This window comes from Oncorhynchus tshawytscha, linkage group LG02 (genome assembly GCF_018296145.1).
Source record: "Oncorhynchus tshawytscha isolate Ot180627B linkage group LG02, Otsh_v2.0, whole genome shotgun sequence".
Taxonomy (NCBI): domain Eukaryota; kingdom Metazoa; phylum Chordata; class Actinopteri; order Salmoniformes; family Salmonidae; genus Oncorhynchus; species Oncorhynchus tshawytscha.
This window is the reverse complement of record NC_056430.1, coordinates 37,691,391-37,710,056: the sequence shown is the minus strand read 5'-3', so window position 1 is coordinate 37,710,056 and position 18,666 is coordinate 37,691,391. Positions and strand designations below refer to the sequence as shown.

The following is an 18,666-nucleotide window of genomic DNA, read 5'->3' as shown; positions in this document are numbered from 1 at the left end:
CCAGTTTCATCATTGACTGCACTTCAAGAAACTTTCAAAGTTCTTGACATTTTCTGGATTGACTGACCTTCATGTCTTAAAGTAATGATGGACTGTCGTTTCTCTTTGCTTATTTGAGCTGTTCTTGCCATAGTATGGACTTGGTATTTTACCAAATAGGGCTATCTTCTGTATATCAACCCTACCGTGTCACAACCCAACTGATTGGATCAAACGCATTAAAATACATTCCACAAATTAACACCTGTTAATTGAAATGCATTTCAGGTGACTACCTCATGAACTGGTTCAGAGAATGCCAAGAGTGTGCAAAGCTGTTGTCAAGGTAAAGGGTGGCTACTTTGAAGAATCTCAAATATAACATTTGATTAACACTTTTTTGGGTACTACATTATTCCATATGTGTTATTTCATAGTGTTGATGTCTTCACTATTATTCTACAATGTAGAAAATAGTAAAACATTTTTTTTTACAAAAATACTCTTGAATGAGTAGGTGTGTCCAAATGTTTTACTGGTACTGTACACAAATAGGCCTATAATAAATTAATCTTGAAGACTGCCTAAGGGGGTGATTCTGGTTTTGGTGGACTGACCATTACATGCTATGATCAAGATGCATACTTGCAACTTAATTTAATAAAATCAGTAAAATTGCAATTCATGTCTAGTTAGATGAGAGGAACATAATGTAGTTATCAGAGATTCCACTGGGAATATCATTGGCTACTGGTAATATCAATGGCTACACCACAAGTAAGTATAAGTGATATTGCACTCATGAGCATTATTGAATAAAGCACAAAGTTTAAGTGGTGCAAGGATAATCAACCTGGTATTGAGATGGAAAATCACTTGTCATTAAAGTACTATGCCCACACCATCTGGGCTTTAGTTCTGAGGGTCTGAGGGCCTGGTCTGTGGGTTGAGGCCTGTAGGGTTTCAGCTTCAGTTGGGCCCTCTTTCTCCCCCAGTGCTCCCATTTGTCTCACTCTGAGAGACTGGGATTGTCAGTCACTGTCAAATGCACATAGCTAGTGTTCAGCATGTCATTGGCTCATCTCTCAATGAACTGCAGGTTGATCTCGCTCTCTGGCACCAGCAGTGTCCGGGTCATGGGTTTGACTGCTGCACCACTGCCTTCTGGATCGGGCTTCACATCAAACTGCATCAGAATCTGAGGGGACCAGGAGAGGGGTTGAGAAAATGAGAGCACGCCCCTCACATGTACAGTACTTGGAAGAATAGAAGTCCACTATGAGGATGAAAATGTACTGGGACTCAAAACGCTATGGAAATGATATGTCATTTACAGAGAACCTCACTGCCAAAGCCTAGCTGTAAAAGTGACCAAAGATCTACTCACTCGTGCCAGTGCCAGGTAGACCTCCAGCTCTGCGATGCGGCGGCCGATGCAGCTGCGTTTGCCCACGCCGAAGGGCACTGAGGCGTAAGGGTGGTGGCCTTTGTACCTGTTCAGCCAGCGATGGGGCTGGAATGTACCCGGGTTCGGGAAAAATGCTGCATTCCGGGATGTGGCGAAGTGGCAGAGGGTGATCAGAGTCTGGATAAGATAGAATTGTGAATTGGTAGGAATCAGTTAAAAAAAACTTGGTAAAATCCTTCCATTACATATGTTTGCCTTCTTCCCACCTTAATATCACATCAGATTGTTCAAAAAATTTGGACAAAGAAGCACACAACATCAAGTCAACACTTACGTTTTTGGGGAGGAGGTAGCCTCCGACCTGGATGTCTTTGTCAGCGATGACCCTGGCATTGGCCGCAACAACAGGATAAAGTCTGGAGAAGCCAAAACATAACAATGTCAGTGTGACTGATCAGTCTAATGATTGATCGATTGGTTGTAGTTGATTGAATCAGGGGTACATAGTTCATTCAAATTGGTAGTGGATGAAATGAGCTCCCCTTAATTACATAATGGGGAGCTATGAGCACTTACCTGAGCACCTCCTTCACCACAGCCTTCATGAGGGGCATGCGAGCCACGTCAACAGCCCCAGGCACCCTCCGACCCCCCATCACGGCCAGTACCTCCTCCCTCAGCGAGGCCTGCACCTCGGGGTGCCGAGATAGTTCATACAGGGACCAGGACATGGTGCTGGAGATCTGAACACACACAGGACACAACAGGTCAGTACGCCAGAAGGATCATTCACCATAAGGTCACTAGCAGTGGATGGAGAGGATAGTGAGCTCCTTACAGCTTAAGAAGAGGTAGTATGCTGTGATTTACTCAATGATATAGTATACTTTTGACTAGGAGTGAGAGGAAATGGAGATGTATGACTATTGGATATTTTATAAACTAATAGTAAAGAGCAGGCTCAAAGATAGAGCGATTAGGACAGAGAAGACAATGAGGAGGGAGAGATGCAAGAGGAAGAAGACATGAGAGTTTCTCTTCACCGTGTCCACCCCAGCCAGAAGCATCTCCGTGACGTTGCTGTACACCGTCTTCATGGGCAGCCCTGTGCGGGTCAGGAAGTAGGTCAGATATCGCCCCTCCACCTCCTCTCCCCGTGCCACCTTCTCCGCTTCCTCCTTCAGACGCTGGTCAATGTGACCTTTAGCTGCAAGGAGAGAGATCAGGAGTCAGATCAGAGTAAAAAATCTCAGATCTGGGTTCAAATACTCTTTTAAATATTTTAAATACTTTCAGCGTTTGCTTTAGCCTAATGAATGCCAGATGGGCGGGGCTTGCATTGGTTCCAAAGTACCAATCATCAATCAATTCCAGCTGAAGTATTTCAAATAGTTTTTGAACCCAGATCTGAAGGAGCTCTAGTCCAACTAAGGGAATCTGTATAGCTTGGAAAATAAAAAATAGACCTCTGGGAAAGCTTACTACAGGGATTACATGTGATGAATGGAAAGCAGCCACACACATTATGGGTCCTACTGAATGGGAACGATTTATAGCAAGTTACTAGAAATCGATCCGTAGAGGGTAACTAACCACTGGGGGCATCTAATAATTATAAGTAGGTCATTGAAGTTAAATAGATCTAATGTAAAAGGTGACATGTACTAAAACGTTGACAGAATTAAACCAAGGTGGAGCAATTTTATTTGTCACATGCTTTGTAAACAACAGTTGTAGACTAACAGTGACATGCTTACTTATGGGTCCTTCCCAACAATGCAGAGGGGGAAAAATATATATAATAGAATAATAATAACACAAGGAATAAATACACCATATGTAACAATAGTATGAGGCTATCAAAGATGGCAGCTCACCGAATTGGAAAATGTAGTCCCAGCATTGGCAGAAAGTGTCCCAGGGCATGGGGAACAGCTTGTGTAACCAGGCGGGCATAGCCATGGTGAGGAGTGTCATGACAAACATGGTGTTAATGGACTGGATGAAACACTCTGTCTCCGTGGGAACCACAGGGTCTAGGCAACCAATCTTGGACTCGAACAAGACTGAGGAGATCCCTGCAGAGAGGAAGACAGGCACAGGTCAAGGGTGAGAAGGGTTTGAAGGGCTTTCCGGAAGGGCTTTGTTTGTTTTCCCTCTGTAATACAGATCCAATCAAGCCTATTATAGACTTGTCAGAATACCCTATCCTACCATACACAAGTAAGTGGTGGTAATAGACAAAACTAGAAGACCACAATGCTAATTGACATTGATACAATAAAGTTGCTTCCTGATCTTGTGTCTTATTACAGGACTGATCTCAGATAACCTCACACCTGACCTCGGATGCTGAACTCATATTGGCTCATTCATCCCCCTCCTCTCCCCTGTAACTATTCCCCAGGTCGTTGCTGTAAATGAGAATGTGTTCTCAGTCAACTTACCTGGTAAAATAACGGATAAATAAAAATAAAATAAAAAAATATGCCACCGTGTAAATGTAAAAATAAAAACAAAGAGAACAGGTTGAGTGCAAATAGGTCTTACCTTCAAGGCCAAAGAGGTAGAACTCACTGCTGATGTTCGGGACGAGACCGCAGGGGTTCTGGTGCCTGCTGCGGCGGAGCTTAGCAATGAGGTCATCAACAACGGCATTTAGAGTGGTGTCGTAGGCCTCCACCGCCTTTGGATGTAGCATGTGCTTCCCCAGGAGAGTCCGCACCGCCTGCCACTCCTCCCCTTCACTGAAGAGAGTTAAGGTTAGCGTTGCAAAATTCCTAGAACTTTCAATAAATTCCATGGCTTTCCCGTAAAATTCCTGTAATAAGGAGGGAATAAGCAGGAAATCCGAATCCTCCAACCAGGTTTTTTGGAAAACCAGGAAATTTATTTAAAGTTCCCAGCGATTTTCAACCCTAAGTAAGGTAAACAGAAAATAATGTCATCAATGAGTTTGCACAGGAAACATCCAATAGTTTACATGTTTTATACAGGCTGAGCCAACTGTAACTGTAGGCTACTTGATTGAACTGGAATTGAACTGTGAGCATTTTCATATTCCTGCTCATTAGGTTATAACCCATAGGTAATAATAGATCATAGGCTGACATCTGTCTCTTTCCTGAGTCTCTGTCTGTGTCTGTCTGGCTTCTTGACCAATTAGTCCTTTGTCTTAAAGGGATACTTCAGGATTTTGGCAAACTCATGGATACCATTTATATGTCTCTGCATCCAGTATGAAGGAAGTTAGAGGTAGTTTCGCTAGCAAATGCTAACTAGTGTTAGCACAATGACTGGAAGTCGATACCATAGACTTCCATTCATTGCCCTAAACGCTAGTTAGCAGTTGTGCTAATGCCAGTTAGCAACTTCCTTCAAACTGCACACAGAGACATGGTATCCACAAGTTCATCAGACTCTAGGAAAGTAGATAAAGGGCTTCATTGCCAAAATCCTGACGTATCCCTTTAAGTGTTTGTTTCATCTCTGTTATTCTTTCCTGCTTCCTGTCAACAGCACATGAACCTGATGTCAGAACAGCTCAGATTAGCATGACAAGCATGGGAGGGGAGACAGCAGAGGAGGAGAGTGATGGTACCCACGCTGTGAGCAGTCCGTAGCCATGACCTCGTTGTTTCCTGTAGTCCTTCCAGGAGGAGAGGTCAGAGCGGATGGGGGTCTTGCCCTCCTGCCTCAGAACTTGCTCAATCAGGGCTGGCTCTGCCACGTGCACCGTCAGGATAGGGCCGAAGCTGGCCTTCCACATCGGCCCATAGCGCTTCACACCCTCAATCTGGGAGAAGACAACACATTAGTACACAACGCATATAGATGGCATGATTCACAGGAGATGGAACCATCCATAGAATTAGAAATAATCTATGTCTATGGATGTAGCATCAACATGTTGTGAGCAGACCTAGCTACAGTTCTATGACTGTACGTACATGACTGTACATACATACCCCAACCAGAAGCTATGGATTACATGCAACATCCACACTGAGCTATAGGGTAGAGCTGCCACTTTCAAGGAGTGGGACTCTAACCCGGAGGCATATAAGGAATCCCGCTTTGCCCTCCAACAAACCATCAAACAGGCAAAGAGTCAATACAGGATAAAGATTGAATCGTACTACACTGGCTCCGATGCTCGTCGGATGTGGCAGGGCTTGCAAACTATTACAGACTACTACACCTCCCTCTGCAACTGAATCCTGGACTTCCTGATGGGCCGCCCCCCAGGTGGCAAGGGTAGGCATCAACACATCTGCCACACTGATCATCAACACAGGGGCCCCTCAGGGGTGCGTGTGCTCAGTCCCCTCTTGTACTCCCTGTTCACACATGACTGCATGGCCAGGCACGACTCCAACACCATCATTAAGTTCGTAGGTGGCACAACAGTGGTTGGCCTGATCACAGACAAAGGTGAGGCAGCCTATAAGGAGGTCAGAGACCTGGCGGTGTGGTGTCAGGACAACAACCTCTCCCTCAACATGATCAAGAGAAAGGAGATGATTGTGGACCGTGCACGACCCCATTCTCATGGACGGGGCTGTAGTGGAGCAGGTTGAGAGCTTCAGGTTCCTTGGTGTCCACATCACCAACAAACTATCATGGTCCAAACACACCAAGACAGTCGTGAAGAGGGCACAAAAAAGATTGACTGAAAAGATTTGGCATGGGTCCTCAGATCCTCAAAAAGTTCTACAGCTGCACCATCGAGAGCATCCTGGCTGGTTGCATCACTGCCTGGTATGGAAACTGCTCGGGCCTTCGCCCACAAGGCACTACAGAGGGTAGTGCGTACGGCCCAGTACTACACTGGGGCCAAGCTTCCTGCCATCCAGGACCTCTATACCAGGTGGTGTCAGAGGAAGGCCCCTAAAAAAAAGACTCCAGCCACCCTAGTCATAGACTGTTCTCTACCGCACCGCAAGCGGTACCGCAAACTCTCGGTCCAAAAGGCTTCTTAACAGCTTCTACCCCCAAGCCATAAGAATCCTGAACAGCTAATCAAATGGTTACCCAGACTATTTGCATTGCCCCCCTTTTACACTGCTGCTGCTACTCTGTTTATTATCTATGCATAGTCACTTTAACTCTACCTACATGTACATATTACCTCAATTACCTCGACTAACTGGTGCCCCCGCACATTTACTCTGTACCGGTACCCCCTGTATATAGCCTTGCTATTGTTATTTTACTGCTGCTCTTTAATTTTATTTTTTATTTTTTACTAATTCATTTTTTACTTAACACGTATTTTTCTTAAAACTGCATTGTTGGTTAAGGGCCTGTAAGTAAGCATTTCACTAAGGTCTAAACCTGTTGTATTCGGCCCATGTTTTAAATTAAATTAAATTTCATTTTAAAACTGCTTGATGTAAAGTGTATGGACAACATCTGTAGAAATACTTTCAAAGCTTTGGGAGCACCCGTCAAGCTGTGATAGATAGCTTTGTGCTTTGCTCCTTGTGCTCCCCATCTACACCTATGAGGCAGCAGGTATTTCCCAAAGCACAGAAAAGTGCCCTAGTGGCCTACGGCACTTTCCTGCTCAATGCCCTATCAGTGTAAAAGAACTGATGTATGTATACCATTTATCTAACATAGTCTATGCATATGCAACTGCATGTCTGGTGCATTTAGGTCATCACAGTATAGCTTATGTTGGCCCTCTCATTGCTTTTTAATTGCTGGGCACTTACATTACACACTGGTGGTTAAGTTGTACAGTAGCCTACAAGTAAGGAGAGGCTGTGACAGTGTCTGCCCTACAAGACCATGCCACACCCAACAGCAATGCCATTACCTATCTATTACAAGACAATGTGTGATGACCAGTTAAATCTGCCAATGAAACATTCCTTACGGTATTGCTGTTTATCAGACATTATGAAACACTAATCCCATACATTCACGCGCCTGTCTTGCTTTAATAGAAAGAAAGTCGTGAATTAAAAAAAAAAATGGACAAGTCATCAAAATAATTTACCTGCAGCTCGTGGAGGCGGGACAGTCCCCGTTTGGCGAAGATGTCCCATACAAATTTGGCGACGGTGGGTCCCGGCATTTCCTCCAGAGTTTTCACCCTGTACGCCGCCTCTATTTTCTTCCGGCCAACTGAGCTCTCAGCCCAATTCTCCATCCACTTGATCAGCGGGGTCATACTGCGACCAGACACTTTGAGGGCTTGCTGCAGCATCCTTTTTGCTATATTCATGTACTGGTAGGGAAACACATGCAAGTCTATCGGGTATCGGTGCTCATCTTGCACCAAGGCACCAAGACACTATTTATATCGCTCGACCCATGTCGGACTGGGACCTGCGCGACATAGAGTTGTTAAGTTTCTCATTTGGGGCCAATTAAAGCGAATCCTGGCGTCGTCCCCACCCAGTGGCAAGGTTTGGACGCAGTAGGCGTGGACTATTTGGAAGGTGTGTCCAGATCGCAGAAGTCAGACTAACCCAAAGTAGCGCACACATGGAAGGTAAATCATATTATTTTCTGTATTTTTTTTCTGTATAAATAACAAACAGATAATTCATAATAAGATGTGTCGCCATAAATACAGCCTGGTCTCATACACTAGAAGTGGGACTTCCGGGACAATCAAATTAGTATGCTATATTATGTTTGGTATGGTTACATAAGACAGAAGGTTACTTAAGGTAAAAAACTAAAGGAGAGTGGTTGATTGGGATGGATGGATGAATAGGTGGGCGTATAACGTGAATGTCTAGCAACCCAAAGGTTGTATGTTTGAAACTCATCATGGACAAACTTAGCATTTGAGCAACTTTTCAGTTACTTACTACATTTGAGCAATCTTGCAACTACTTAGCATGTTAGCTAACCCTAACCTTAACCCTTTTAGCTAACCCGTACCCTAACCTTAACCCTTTAACCTAACTCCTAACCTTAACATTAGCCACAACCAATTGGATTTCGTAACATATTGTACATTTAGCAAATTTGTAACATTGTGTGGACCTCAAGAAGAGTAGCTGCTGTAATTCGTTACAAATCATATGAAATGGATGATGGACATCCACAAATTAATACATACCATATTAAATGTAACTTCTTACTAAATAGAGCTCAAATGTATGTACAGAATAATACAACATTCTCTGAGACCAGGTTGCAGCGGGTGTAGTTTACCATTTCAATGTATTCTACTCCTATTCTATTATGTTTATTTGGTGTGGATAAGTAATTCTACACTTGCATGAGTATGAAACAAACATGCAATATCAAAATCATATGTCAGGCCGAATATTCGGGGATTCTATAAGGGATATGCTTTGTTTCAATGGGGTTAATGTATTGTATTTCAGTGACTCTATAAAAACCCATGACACATTTTATAAAAATGATTGATCCTGACATTTTAGAATGCATTTCCCAGTCCTGTAGGTGTCGAGCAATACGTTTATCCAATTATTGGCGTCTGAATTCAAGGATTCGCTAAAACTGCGAATTATTTGCTCATAAAGGGTCTACTGAGAATGTATTGCAATAGACTACGTGGATTAGGCTACTTGCTGACTCGGGGTTTTCCTGTTGGGGCTCGCCTCCGCCATTGCGCGAGCACGAGAGAGAAAATCCTGACCCGCTTTCATTGAAGTGGATGCGTGCCAGGACGCAATGTGTGCGCCTCGCAACATGAAGTAATAGTGATTATAGGCCTACTTGGAATCTGGTTTGACGTTTGCTCTTATGCTTCTATAGTTCAAGCCAGAAAGCCCTTTCCCCGGATGCCATTTTCAGAGAATGACCGAACACTGAAATACCTACGAAGCTAACCAAGCCAAATACAGACACAGATTTGGTCTGCCTTCTTTAGATACTTTTTGTGGCTAATTTGCATGTCCACGCGACCAGTCAGAGGGAAATCATTAGATATCCTTGGGAAATTATTATTCTAGTAATTTACCTTCTATTTCCTCAAATTCTCAGATTTTCTTTTGCGTTTTTATTTTATTATATCTATTTTAATTATTGTGCACAAGACTGTAAAAACGTGATCGTATATAAATGTAAGCATGGTTTGAAATTATTCTATTTTAGTCAAATATTGTATTTGTTTGGGTTTCTTACAGTCAATTTGCAGTCTACAAAGTTTTTGCAGTTCTGTTCCGGCCCCCTGACCATCTGCTCAAGAAAAAGTAGGACCGTGGCTGAAGCTACACTACATGACCAAAAGTATGTGGAAACCTGCTCATCGAACATCTCATTCCAAAATCATGGGCATTAATATGGAGTTGGTCCCCCTTTTGCTGCTATAACAGCCTCCACTCTTCTAGGGAGGCTTTTCACTAGATATTGGAACATTGCTGCAGGGACTTGCTTCCATTCAGCCACGAGCATTAGTGAGGTCGGGCACTGATGTTGGGCAATTAGGCCTGGCTCGCAGTCGGCATTCCAATTCATCCCAAAGGTGTTTGATGGGGTTGAGGTCAGGGCTCTGTGCAGACCAGTCAAGTTATTCCACATCGAAAAACAGCCCCAGACCATTATTCCTCATCCACCAAACTTTACAGTTGACATTATGCATTCAGGCAGGTAGCGTTCTCCTGGCATCCGCCAAACACAGATTTGTCCGTCGGACTGCCAGATGGTGAAGCGTGATTCATCACTCCAGAGAACACGTTTCCACTACTCCAGAGTCCAATGGCGGCAAGCTTTGCACCACTCCAGCCAACGCTTGGCATTGATGTTGCTTACAGAGGCAGTTTGGAACTCGGTAGTGAGTGTTGCAACTGAGGACAGAAGATTTTTACTCGCTTAAGCATTCACGGTCCCGTTCTGTGAGCTTATGTGGCCTACCACTTCGTGGCTGAGCTGTTGTTGCTCCTAGACGTTTCCACTTCACAATAAGAACACTTACAGTTGACCGGGGCAGCTCTAGCAGGGCAGACATTTGTTGGAACGGTGGCATCCTATGATGGTGCCACATTGAAAGTCACTGAACTCTTCAGTAAGGCCATTCTACTGCCAATGTTTGTCTATGGAGATTGCATGGCTGTGTGCTCGTTTTATGCACCTGTCAGCAATGGGTGTGGCTGAAATAGCTGAATCCACTTATTTGAAGAGTGTAAAAGGAAAATCGAAAGTAATATGGATCGTCCCAGAGCCGCTTCTAGCCTTTAGTAGGCTATTTAGTATTTATTAGGTCCCCATTCCTTGAGTCCAAACAGGATTAAAACAATTACAACAAATCACAACAAAAAAACAGCCTACAATACCACATACACACATTATAACATTCTTATTCAATTATTATTAGAAATGTACAATACTACAATATTTCAATGGGTTTATTTGTAAACTGCGTGTGTTAGAGTGTGTGTGTGTGTCTCCTTTTAAATTTATTTTTAATTTATTAGGATGCCCATTAGCCAACGCCAAGGGCAACATAATGTTATACGTTTCTTCATAACACCTAAACTGACATCACAACAGACTGGCTCATTGGGGAGAAATAAGATCTAGCATTGGAAAAATAATGGGATTTGACATAGAACAAACATTAATTTCTTTGTACATGGGTGAAATACCTGATAACTTACACAATAAAGAAAAGTACCTCTTGAAGGTCCTACTGGCAGTCAGTAAAAAGGCTATTACTAGGAAATGGCTACAACAAAAAACTCCCACAGTGATACAATAGACATTGTAGAAGAAATATACCACATGGAGCGTATGACCTTTGCTTTAAGAACTCAACAGGAGAGAGGTCAAGAATACTGGGGAAAATGGGTTTCGTACTTGGAAAAGGTCTAATTCAAAGATCTTAATGTAACTAATATGATATGATGAAGGTATGAAGTGCACTGTAACTGCCAGATCTTTTTTTTTTGTTATTTTATTTGACTTTATTCGTACTTTGTGTTCCTATAATAAAAACAAAGTATTATTTTTTTTTTAAAATACTTTCCAATTGACATACATTTAAAAACATTAACATGTAGTGTGTGTGCATCTGTCAGTACCCATACATGTCAGTACATACACACAAGTAGGTCACATGGGGGAGAGGCATTGTGCTGTGAGGTGTTGCTTTATGTTTTTTTTTTTAAACCAGGTTTTGCACTGTGTAAGATGGAATGGAGTTCCATGCACCCATGGCTCTGTATAATACTGTACGTTTCCTTGAATTTGTTCTGGACCTTGGGACTGTGAAAAGACCCCTGGTGGCATGTCTGGTGGGGTAAGTGTGTGTGTCAGTGCTTTGTAAGTTGACTATGCAAACCATTTGGAATTTCCAACACATTGTTTCTTAGAAAAAGAAGTGATGCAGTCAGTCTTTCCTCAACCTTTAGCCAAGAGAGACTGGCATGAATATAATTAATATTAGTCCTCTGATTACAATGAAGAGCAAGATGTGTGGCTCTGTTCTGGGCCAGTCACAGTTTAACTAGGTCTTTCTTTGCAGCACTTGACCATATGACTGGACAATTATCAATATAAGATAAAACTAGAGCCTGGAAGGCTGGCTTTGTTGAGTGTGTGGTCAAAAAAGCAGAGCATCTCTTTATTACAGACAGACCTTTCTCCATCTTTACAACCATCTGTTTTGACCATGACAGTTTACAATCTAAGGTAACGCCAAGTCATTTAATCTCCTCAATTTGTTCAACAGCCACACCATTCATTATCAGATTAAGGTGAGGTCTAGAATTTGGGGAATTATTGGATGTGGATACGCAGACCCACTGTAAGGGTTTTCTTTAGGTGAAGTAGAAGCGGACCAAAATGCAGCGTGGTGGTTATTCATGTTCTTTAATTTATAAAGACACAACACATGAGATAACTAACAAAAACAACAAACGTGCGAAAACCTAAAACAGTCCTATCTGGTGCAAAACACAGAGACAGGAACAATCACCCACAAACACAGTGAAACCCAGGCTACCTAAATATGGTTCCCAATCAGAGACAATGACTAACACCTGCCTCTGATTGAGACCCATATCAGGCCAGACATAGAAATAGACAAACAAGACATCCAACATAGAATGCCCACTCAGATCACACCCTCACCAACCAAAACATAGAAACATACAAAGCAAACTATGGTCAGGGTGTGACAGTACCCCCCCCCCCAAGGTGCGGACTCCGGCCGCAAAACCTGAACCTATAGGGGAGGGTCTGGGTGGGCATCTGTCCGCGGTGGCGGCTCTGGTGCTGGACGTGGCCCCCACTTCACCGTAGTCTTAGTCCCCCACCTTGTCCGCTTCCGTGGCCTCGGCGACCCTACTTAATGACCCCACTGGACAGAGGGGCGGCTCGGGACAGAGGGGCGGCGGCTCGGGACAGAGGGGCGGCGGCTCGGGACAGAGGGGCGGCGGCTGAGGGGCTCTGGCGCCTCTGGGCTGAGGGGCTCTGGCGCCTCAGACTCCGGCAGCAGCGCCGGACAGGCGGGAGACTCCGGCAGCAGCGCCGGACAGGCGGGAGACTCCGGCAGCAGCGCCGGACAGGCGGGAGACTCCGGCAGCAGCGCCGGACAGGCGGGAGACTCCGGCAGCAGCGCCGGACAGGCGGGAGACTCCGGCAGCAGCGCCGGACAGGCGGGAGACTCCGGCAGCAGCGCCGGACAGGCGGGAGACTCCGGCAGCAGCGCCGGACAGGCGGGAGACTCCGGCAGCAGCGCCGGACAGGCGGGAGACTCCGGAAGCAGCGCCGGACAGGCGGGAGACTCCGGCAGCGCAGGACAGGCGGGAGACTCCGGCAGCAGCGCCCAGCAGCAAACTATGATTGATAATGTCAAAAGCTGCACTGAAGTCTAACAAAACAGCTCCCATAATGTTCTTTATATCAATTTCTTTCAGACAATCATCAGTCACTTTTGGGAGCCCTAAGCAAGATTTGGTTGCAATTTTACACATTTTGCCATGTGCATAGGATATCTGAGTGAGAGGGACTAACAAAATCAATGGGGACCCCTGGAGGTCAGGGCCCCTGATTACTCAGCCATGATTGCTCCAAATGTTTAGATAGCTGGCTAGACTAACTTACTTATCAATCTATAAAATTTTAGCTGACATGGGCTAATTGAGTAACTGTCAATGATTGACATGAGGAAAACTGCTGATGCACTACCAAATTTCAAAATTGAATCTTGTGTATTACACTATTCTAACTCCCCCAATTGAAGTTATTCGCCCCAGTATAAGACAATTGCCCTCATATTTGAGAGGCACTGGCGATTTCATAAAACAATTCAAAATTTGTGATGTTTACTTGGATATCTCTCATCGCCCTAGATGTTGAAAAATATGACAAAAGACTGGAGGAATTCAAGTTATTTTTGGAACAGAGAGGGGACACAACACATTCTACAGGTTTTTTGTTGAACCTGGCAACTATCCTCCTGTACGTATATATATATATATATATACACTGCTCAAAAAAATAAAGGGAACAATTAAACAACACAATGTAACTCCAAGTCAATCACACTTCAGTGAAATCAAACTGTCCACTTAGGAAGCAACACTGATTGACAATACATTTCACATGCTGTTGTGCAAATGGAATAGACAACAGGTGGAAATTATAGGCAATTAGCAAGACACCCCCAATAAAGGAGTGGTTCTGCAGGTGGTAACCACAGACCACATCTCAGTTCCTATGCTTCCTGGCTGATGTTTTGGTCACTTTTGAATGCTGGCGGTGCTTTCACTCTAGTGATAGCATGAGACGGAGTCTACAACCCACACAAGTGGCTCAGGTAGTGCAGCTCATCCAGGATGGCACATCAATGCGAGCTGTGGCAAGAAGGTTTGCTGTGTCTGTCAGCGTAGTGTCCAGAGCATGGAGGCACTACCAGGAGACAGGCCAGTACATCAGGAGACGTGGAGGAGGCCGTAGGAGGGCAACAACCCAGCAGCAGGACCGCTACCTCCGCCTTTGTGCAAGGAGGAGCAGGAGGAGCACTGCCAGAGCCCTGCAAAATGACCTCCAGCAGGCCACAAATGTGCATGTGTCTGCTCAAACGTTCAGAAACAGACTCCATGAGAGTGGTATGAGAGCCCGACGTCCACAAGTGGGGGTTGTGTCACAGCCCAACACCGTGCAGGCGTTTGGCATTTGCCAGAGAACACCAAGATTGGCAAATTCGCCATTGGCGCCCTGTGCTCTTCACAGATGAAAGTGCACATGTGACAGCGTGACAGTCTGGAGACGCCGTGGAGAACGTTCTGCTGCCTGCAACATCCTCCAGCATGACCAGTTTGGCGGTGGGTCAGTCATGGTGTGGGGTGGCATTTCTTTGGGGGGCCGCACAGCTCTCCATGTGCTTGCCAGAGGTAGCCTGACTGCCATTAGGTACCGAGATGAGATCCTCAGACCCCTTGTGAGACCATATGCTGGTGTGGTTGGCCCTGGGTTCCTCCTAATGCAAGACAATGCTAGACCTCATGTGGCTGGAGTGTGTCAGCAGTTCCTGCAAGAGGAAGGCATTGATGCTATGGACCGGCAGCAGCGCCGGACAGGCGGGAGCCCCTGTAAGGATGAGCCGGAGAGACAGCCTGGTGCGGGGGGCTGCCACTGGAGGGCTGGTGCGTGGAGGTGGTGACGGATAGACCGGACCGTGCAGGCGCACTGGAGCTCTTGAGCACAGAGCCTGCCCAACCTTACCCGGTTGGGCAAGGTCGCCCTGCCAGTGCGGCGAGGTGGAATAGCCCGCACTGGGCTATGCAGGCGAACCGGGGACACCGTGCGCCGGTTTATACCTTTCCGGAAACCTGCCTCACCCAATGTGATACGGAATCGCTATTATTTTTAATTTTTAGAACACACTCAAGAACCTCCAGAAGCTAACCAGCTAACTAGCTACAAGCTATTTAGTCATTGTTAACTTTTTTTCAACCTGGATAACACTCGCCAGTCCAGCTTCCCTGCCCCATCCACCGCTGCCCCCTGGACACTGATCTCTTGGCTACATAGCTGATGCACTCTGGACTGTCCATTAATCACGGTACTCCATTCTGCTTGTTTATGTTTTATCTGTCAGCCCCGTTGCCTAGTCAACGCCATTTTACCTGCTGTTGTTGTGCTAGCTGATTAGCTGTTGTCTCACCTACTGTTTTAGCTAGCTTTCCCAATTCAACACCTGTGATTACTGTATGCCTCGCTGTATGTCTCTCTCAAATGTCAATATGCCTTGTATACTGTTGCTCAGGTTAGTTATCATTGTTCTAGTTCACAATGGAGCCCCTAGTTCTACTCTTCATACCCCTGATAACTCCTTTGTCCCACCTCCCACACATGCGGTGACCTCACCCATTACAACCAGCATGTCCAGAGATACAACCTCTCTCATCATCACCCAGTGCCTGGGCTTACCTCCGCTGTACCCGCACCCCACCATACCCCTGTCTGCGCATTATGCCCTGAATATATTCTACCATGCCCAGAAACCTGCTCCTCTTATTCTCTGTCCCCAACGCTCTAGGCGACCAGTTTTGATAGCCTTTAGCCGCACCCTCATACTACTCCTTCTCTGTTCCGCGGGTGATGTGGAGGTAAACCCAGGCCCTGCATGTCCCCAGGCACCCTCATTTGTTGACTTCTGTGATCGAAAAAGCCTTGGTTTCATGCATGTCAACATCAGAAGCCTCCTCCCTAAGTTTGTTTTACTCACTGCTCTAGCACACTCTGCTAACCCTGATGTCCTTGCTGTGTCTGAATCCTGGCTCAGGAAGGCCACCAAAAATTCAGAGATTTCCATACCCAACTATAACATCTTCCGTCAAGATAGAACTGCCAAAGGGGGAGGAGTTGCAGTCTACTGCAGAGATAGCCTGCAAAGTAATGTCATACTTTCCAGGTCCATACCCAAACAGTTCGAACTACTAATTTTGAAAATTACTCTCTCCAGAAATAAGTCTCTCACTGTTGCCGCCTGCTACCGACCCCCTCAGCTCCCAGCTGTGCCCTGGACACCATTTGTGAATTGATCGCCCCCATCTAGCCTCAGAGTTTGTTCTGTTAGGTGACCTAAACTGGGATATGCTTAACACCCCGCCAGTCCTACAATCTAAGCTAGATGCCCTCAATCTCACACAAATCATCAAGGAACCCACCAGGTACAACCTTAACTCTGTAAACAAGGGCACCCTCATAGACGTCATCCTGACCAACTGGCCCTCCAAATACACCTCCGCTGTCTTCAACCAGGATCTCAGCGATCACTGCCTCATTGCCTGTATCCGCTACGGAGCCGCAGTCAAACGACCACCCCTCATCACTGTCAAACGCTCCCTAAAACACTTCTGTGAGCAGGCCTTTCTAATCGACCTGGCCCGGGTATCCTGGAAGGACATTGACCTCATCCCGTCAGTTGAGGATGCCTGGTCATTCTTTAAAAGTAACTTCCTCACCATTTTAGATAAGCATGCTCCATTCAAAAAATGCAGAACTAAGAACAGATATAGTCCTTGGTTCACCCCAGACGTGACTGCCCTCGACCAGCACAAAAACATCCTGTGGCGGACTGCAATAGCATCGAATAGTCCCCGTGATATGCAACTGTTCAGGGAAGTCCGGAACCAATACACGCAGTCAGTCAGGAAAGCTAAGGCCAGCTTCTTCAGGCAGAAGTTTGCATCCTGTAGCTCCAACTCCAAAAAGTTCTGGGACACTGTGAAGTCCATGGAGAACAAGAGCACCTCCTCCCAGCTGCCCACTGCACTGAGGCTAGGTAACACGGTCACCACCGATAAATCCATGATTATCGAAAACTTCAATAAGCATTTCTCAACGGCTGGCCATGCCTTCCGCCTGGCTACTCCAACCTCAGCCAACAGCTCCGCCCCCGGCAGCTCCTCGCCCAAGCCTCTCCAAGTTCTCCTTTACCCAAATCCAGATAGCAGATGTTCTGAAAGAGCTGCAAAACCTGGACCCGTACAAATCAGCTGGGCTTGACAATCTGGACCCCCTATTTCTGAAACTATCCGCCGCCATTGTCGCAACCCCTATTACCAGCCTGTTCAACCTCTCTTTCATATCGTCTGAGATCCCCAAGGATTGGAAAGCTGCCGCAGTCATCCCCCTTTTCAAAGGGGGAGACACCCTGGACCCAAACTGTTACAGACCTATATCCATCCTGCCCTGCCTATCTAAGGTCTTCGAAAGCCAAGTCAACAAACAGGTCACTGACCATCTCGAATCCCACCGTACCTTCTCCGCTGTGCAATCTGGTTTCCGAGCCGGTCACGGGTGCACCTCAGCCACACTCAAGGTACTAAACGATATCATAACCGTCATCGACAAAAGACAGTACTGTGCAGCCGTCTTCATTGACCTTGCCAAGGCTTTCGACTCTGTCAATCACCATATTCTTATCGGCAGACTCAGTAGCCTCGGTTTTTCGGATGACTGCCTTGCCTGGTTCACCAATTACTTTGCAGACAGAGTTCAGTGTGTCAAATCGGAGGGCATGCTGTCCGGTCCTCTGGCAGTCTCTATGGGGGTGCCACAGGGTTCAATTCTCGGGCCGACTCTTTTCTCTGTATATATCAATGATGTTGCTCTTGCTGCGGGCGATTCCCTGATCCACCTCTACGCAGACAACACCATTCTATATACTTTCGGCCCGTCATTGGACACTGTGCTATCTAACCTCCAAACAAGCTTCAATGCCATACAACACTCCTTCCGTGGCCTCCAACTGCTCTTAAACGCTAGTAAAACCAAATGCATGCTTTTCAACCGATCGCTGCCTGCACCCGCATGCCCGACTAGCATCACCACCCTGGATGGTTCCGACCTTGAATATGTGGACATCTATAAGTACCTAGGTGTCTGGCTAGACTGCAAACTCTCCTTCCAGACTCATATCAAACATCTCCAATCGAAAATCAAATCAAGAGTCGGCTTTCTATTCCGCAACAAAGCCTCCTTCACTCACGCCGCCAAGCTTACCCTAGTAAAACTGACTATCCTACCGATCCTCGACTTCGGCGATGTCATCTACAAAATGGCTTCCAACACTCTACTCAGCAAACTGGATGCAGTCTATCACAGTGCCATCCGTTTTGTCACTAAAGCACCTTATACCATCCACCACTGCGACTTGTATGCTCTAGTCGGCTGGCCCTCGTTACATATTCGTCGCCAGACCCACTGGCTCCAGGTCATCTACAAGTCCATGCTAGGTAAAGCTCCGCCTTATCTCAGTTCACTGGTCACGATGGCAACACCCATCCGTAGCACGCGCTCCAGCAGGTGTATCTCACTGATCATCCCTAAAG

At 45.8% G+C, this 18,666-nt stretch overlaps 1 protein-coding gene across 1 annotated transcript; it reads right to left on the bottom strand.

Moving 5' to 3' along the window:
* Positions 1–463: 463 nt before the first annotated feature.
* On the bottom strand, positions 464–7,785 carry LOC112262073 (25-hydroxyvitamin D-1 alpha hydroxylase, mitochondrial-like). The gene is made up of 9 exons (XM_024437767.2): positions 7,395–7,785; positions 4,993–5,183; positions 3,938–4,134; positions 3,265–3,465; positions 2,431–2,594; positions 1,964–2,130; positions 1,722–1,803; positions 1,367–1,564; positions 464–1,177 (listed from the first exon to the last, which is right to left on the bottom strand). Exons 1-9 carry the CDS (start codon positions 7,620–7,622, stop codon positions 1,058–1,060), a joined length of 1,548 nt encoding a protein of 515 aa, XP_024293535.1. The 5' UTR covers positions 7,623–7,785; the 3' UTR covers positions 464–1,057.
* Positions 7,786–18,666: the final 10,881 nt, after the last annotated feature.